The sequence below is a fragment of the Octopus bimaculoides genome, chromosome 25 (genome assembly GCF_001194135.2).
Source record: "Octopus bimaculoides isolate UCB-OBI-ISO-001 chromosome 25, ASM119413v2, whole genome shotgun sequence".
Classification (NCBI taxonomy): domain Eukaryota; kingdom Metazoa; phylum Mollusca; class Cephalopoda; order Octopoda; family Octopodidae; genus Octopus; species Octopus bimaculoides.
The window spans coordinates 2923737-2928603 of record NC_069005.1 but is presented as its reverse complement, the minus strand read 5'-3'; the positions used below and the strand labels follow the sequence as shown (position 1 = coordinate 2928603).

The window sequence follows — 4867 nt, the reverse complement described above, 5'->3', positions numbered from 1 at the left end:
TATATATATATATATATATATATGCACACATGTATACATTGTCTATATTGGCTCTTTCTATTTTTTCTACTTGGCAGTTGTACAAGGCACGATCCGATGTTCACGTTGTGATTCAAGAATGGACAGCTTTTATGGAGAATGCGAGCAGTCTCCTCCATCGCCAACGCAATGTCCGGAGGTACCCAACTCCAAGTACTGCCTAATACTGAGGGAAACGACTTTTGCAGGTAAACCACCCGAATGACATTTTATTGCGTACCTTTACGTATATCTATAATCTACATCGGTATAATCACTGGCGAATCATACATCGTCATCAGCAACGTCATCAGCAACAATAAAATAATCTTTTATTTATAGCCAACCGTAAATAGCCTTCGTCTTCTTTTTATGTCTCTCCTGCTGCCACCATCACCATTGTATCATCCCCGAGATTTTGCATGTAAAAATCGCAACCATGTTTTGCTAAGTGGAACATAAAATGAAACTACATTAAATTACCCCGTCGCTTCGTTTCGAGTTCAAATTTCACCGTGGTCGACTTTGCCTTTCATGCTTCCGGGATCGATAAATTAAGTGCCAGTGGAGTGCCCAGTAAGGCTGCTTTTTGCAACACATCAATCTTACACGGGGTTTTCAGTTGCCTTAAGTTAAGAAGTCTTGAAGTTTCAATGTGATTGAGCCCAACGTTCCGATTACCACTGTTTTACATTACCCTCTCGCATTCCATACAGTCTTGCCATTTCCACTTTCAATTCGGAGTACTTGTTGATTTTTTTCAACCTCTTTACTAACAACATTCATGTCATCTGGTATGGCTACATCAATGATCTGAAAGTATTTGTCTCTCTCACTCGATATAACAATATCTGCCCAACGACGTTCGATTACACGATCCGTCTCAAAATCAAAGTCCCAGAGCGTCATTACTATTCCATCCTGCTGCATTACTTTACCTGGTACACGCTCATACCAGTTCTCTCTTACTTTATATTGGTATTTACAGCATAAGAGCCAATGAAGATAGGTACTCACTTTATCGTGGCAGCGTTTGCATTTTTTTGTGCAAGACTCTCAAACCCACTTACCAAAATGAGTCACATTTTCCACAATTTTTCCACAGAGTCTGCATTTCTAGCTGTCGGAAGTTCTATAGATGTTATACTTCAGTGACCTGATAGCGAGAGCAATGTTCAGGCTTTCGGTGATACTCTTCAAATCACCTCGCTCAGACCATACCCACGATGCTTTGCTATCGTTACCGTCGTGTTCCCTTAGTCTGTGGATTTTGTGGTATTCGTTCTATCCCTCAATTTAACAAAACCACCGACACCAAAACCTCTACCAGTTGTTAGAAAGTTCACTGAAGTTGGTGCATCCTTTCTTTCGCTGATTGAGTTATAAAAAATGTATATATTAATAAAAATCTTTATAAAGTCCACCATCTACGAAACACAGATGTATGTATAAAGATTCAATTAGACTAATGTAAACGAATCGGAAAACCACATACGAACAACATCAACAACAATGTCACCTTCGACACCAACAGCATCAAGGCAAACCCAACAACACTACACGCTACTTTTTAAGTGTGTTGAGTGATGTTAAAACGAAAATCAAAGAACGCATCGAACCGTCTTTTTCCATTATTCTTCTCATACAGTAGCAGGTAATCACCTGACCACATACCGCCTGCTACAGTGTAAATTTTGTTGCGTAAATGTATGCGTGTATATTTTGTTACCATGTGTATGTGTGTGTGTATGTGTGTGCGTTTATTTGTATTTGTGTGTGTTTGTGTGTGTGCGTGTGTGAGCGTGTTCGTGTGTGTGCGTGTTCGCGTAGGTGTGCTTGTTTGTGTATAAGTGCGTGTATGTGTGTGTTTGTGTGTATGCGTGTTTGTGTGCGTGTGCGAGTGTATGTGCGTATGTGTGCGGGCACGTGTGAGTATTCGTGTACGTGTGGGTGTTTGTGTATCTGTGTGTCTGTGTGTCTGTGTGTGTGTGTCTGTGTGTGTGTGTGTATGTGTGTGTGTGTGTATCTGTGTCTGTGTGTGAATGAATGAATGAATGAATGAATGATTGAATGAACTTCAGTTCGTGGTATTACAGATGTGCGAGTGGTATTACACCACGTGTCTGCAGAACTTACTGCAACGCACTTAACGTCGCAATGTATACTTGAGTATTTGATAAAATTATCTTCTTCCTGCCTGATAACTCACATTTCACCCGTTCGCTATTTCGATGTCTGTGGAGGCGCAATGGCCCAGTGGATAGGGAAGCGGACTCACGGTCATACAATCGCGGTTTCGATTCCCAGACCTGACGTTGTGAGTGTTTACTGAGCGAAAACACTTAAAGCTCCGGTAGGGGTGGTGAGAACCCTGCTGTACTCCCCAGCACAACTTTCTCTCACTCTTACTGCCTGTTTCTGTTGTACAAATATTACAAAGGATCAGGTTTGTCACACTCTGTGTCACGCTGAATCTCCCCGAGAACTACGTGAAGTATACACGTGTCTGCGGAGTGCTCAGCCACTTGAACCTTAATTTCACGAGCAGGCTGTTCCGTTGATTGAATCAACTCGAACCCTCGTCGTCGTAACCGACGGAGTGCCGTAACAATACATAAATTTCAATGTCTGCTTCTCTCAGTACATGTTAGGTGTGATGTTGGTGGATCTCCATCGATTCTCGACGAGGATTCAATAGTTTAAATTTCCGGCAATGTCGACTTTGCATTACGATGGTGACCTGCCAGCATTATTATCACACAGGACAGAATGCTTTGTAACATTTCATGCGACTTTTATCTTCTGAGCTCATATTCCACCGAGTTCATTTTTGTGTTTGTCTTGCCTGGTACGTATAGTGTAGATGAATGAATTATATATGTTGAATATGTCTTCTAACTTTTTAAAAACATATCGAATGTGATATTTTAAACTAACCATCAGCTATTTCATCATTGCAGGTGTACAAATTCGATTTGCTCGTGATTGCACAGTGTCTTATTACGAAGAGAATTGTGTGGTACAAAATATTACAGCAACAAAAAGGAAAAACGTATGTTTTCGCACGTGTGGTATTGATGGCTGCAACAGTAACCCATTGGTAACACGATCAGCGTCTTCAAAAACAAATCCGCCGAGCAAGTTCGCAATGCTAATGAGTACGATGGTAATGATGATGATAATGTCGATAATGAATATGGTTACACATTTCGTGCCTCTAAATATCATCAACTTTTCTATATGGAATATTGATAACATTACACAATGAAAATGAATAAATATTTTATAATAAAAGCAAGAGAAATAACAAATTTTAAAAGAAATATGAAGAGAATACAAGAAAAAACAGCAACAAGGACAACGTGTTTTTACGAGAGGACGAAGAAAATATGATAATTATTTGAAAAACAATAATCAGAAATTTAATTAAAAACATTTTTTTTTTAATTTTTTTTTTTTTATTATCAAATCTGGATTCTCACTGACAATAATTTAACCCAAACATTTAACCTTTCAGGACAGAAATTCAAAACGAAAACGCTAAAATTATTATTATTATTATTATTATTATTATTATTATTATTATTATTATTATTATTGAGTGAGAGAGCAGCGCATGCCATCTAAGTGACACTGGGATACAAATATAGGAAGCCCAATATTAAAAATCACGACTACCCGTCTGATAGGGGTACACCAAGCACATGCATCACAACGATATTTGCGCGACATGGTGATCTCATATCAAAATAAACAGCACATGACCTTGCAGGTGGCGCTCAAGTAGAATTTTCTTCAGGTGAAGTAGCCCATCTTGGTCAAAAGGACCCTGAATGAAGATTGTTTAAGGATGTCGAACGAATCACCCATGTTTGCAGAGTTGAACTATTCAAAGCCCAAAGAATTCCTCTCAACAAATGGCTATGATGCTCCCCCACTACTTCTGCTCGTGATCAGAGATGTACATATTGTTAGCCACTCAAGCAACTGACAAACAAATCTGTGGAATTGAGCAGAATATTTGCTGTAGCCCATCTTTTATACCAACACAAAACAATTTACATGATAACACTTTCAATCAGTTAAGATCAGAAACCAAGCGACCCAGTTCCTGGTATTCTAACTAGGCATTTATTATTATTATTATTATTATTATTATTATTATTATTATTATTATCTGTTCACACACACACACACACACACACACACACACACACACACACACAAACACGGACACACCCACATATGTAGACACGTTTATAATGAAAGTAAAACATCAAAGGAATAAAATAAAAGATTAATAACATAAAAACAAGTAAAATATTAATTGGATGATAACTGAAAATAAATACTGCATAATTATGCTAATTACAATAATGATAATAATGATATTAATAATAAAAGAATACTAATAAAAATAACAATAATAATTACTATTACAATTATAATAATGAATATATTAATAATAATAATTGTTTCTGATTTGGGAAATATAAAACACTGCAAAAATTCAATAATACAGACGTACAGCTTGAGACACTGTTGGTAGATGTGTGAAGCTGTCGAAAAACATGGTGTACGGTAATGTTTATGTATTATGTAGAATACCGAAGACACATTATGGAAAGACAGACAAACAGACGCAAACAAATACATGCACAGACACAGAAAATAATCGCAGCGCTTCACGTAGACACGCCAGAGAGATGGGCTCGTGTGTGCAATGAAAATCCTTTCCCAGTCAGTCGCAAGCAGAAATAATCAATCATGCTAACCGCAACTGCATATGACAAAAGAATTAAATATATATACACGTACTTACATACATGCATATATATATATATATATA

The 4867-nt window shown here is 37.6% G+C and overlaps 1 protein-coding gene across 1 annotated transcript in view; it reads left to right on the top strand.

Moving 5' to 3' along the window:
- The window catches only part of LOC106875585 (uncharacterized), a 257209-nt gene extending 253868 nt beyond the window's left edge, over positions 1 to 3341 (top strand). Inside the window, exons 2-3 of the mRNA XM_014923801.2 lie at positions 78 to 227; positions 2979 to 3341. Of these exons, the coding sequence (XP_014779287.1) occupies positions 78 to 227; positions 2979 to 3286 (458 nt within the window). The 3' untranslated portion in view covers positions 3287 to 3341. The remainder of the gene's footprint in view (positions 1 to 77; positions 228 to 2978) is intronic.
- The last annotated feature ends 1526 nt before the right edge of the window (positions 3342 to 4867 follow it).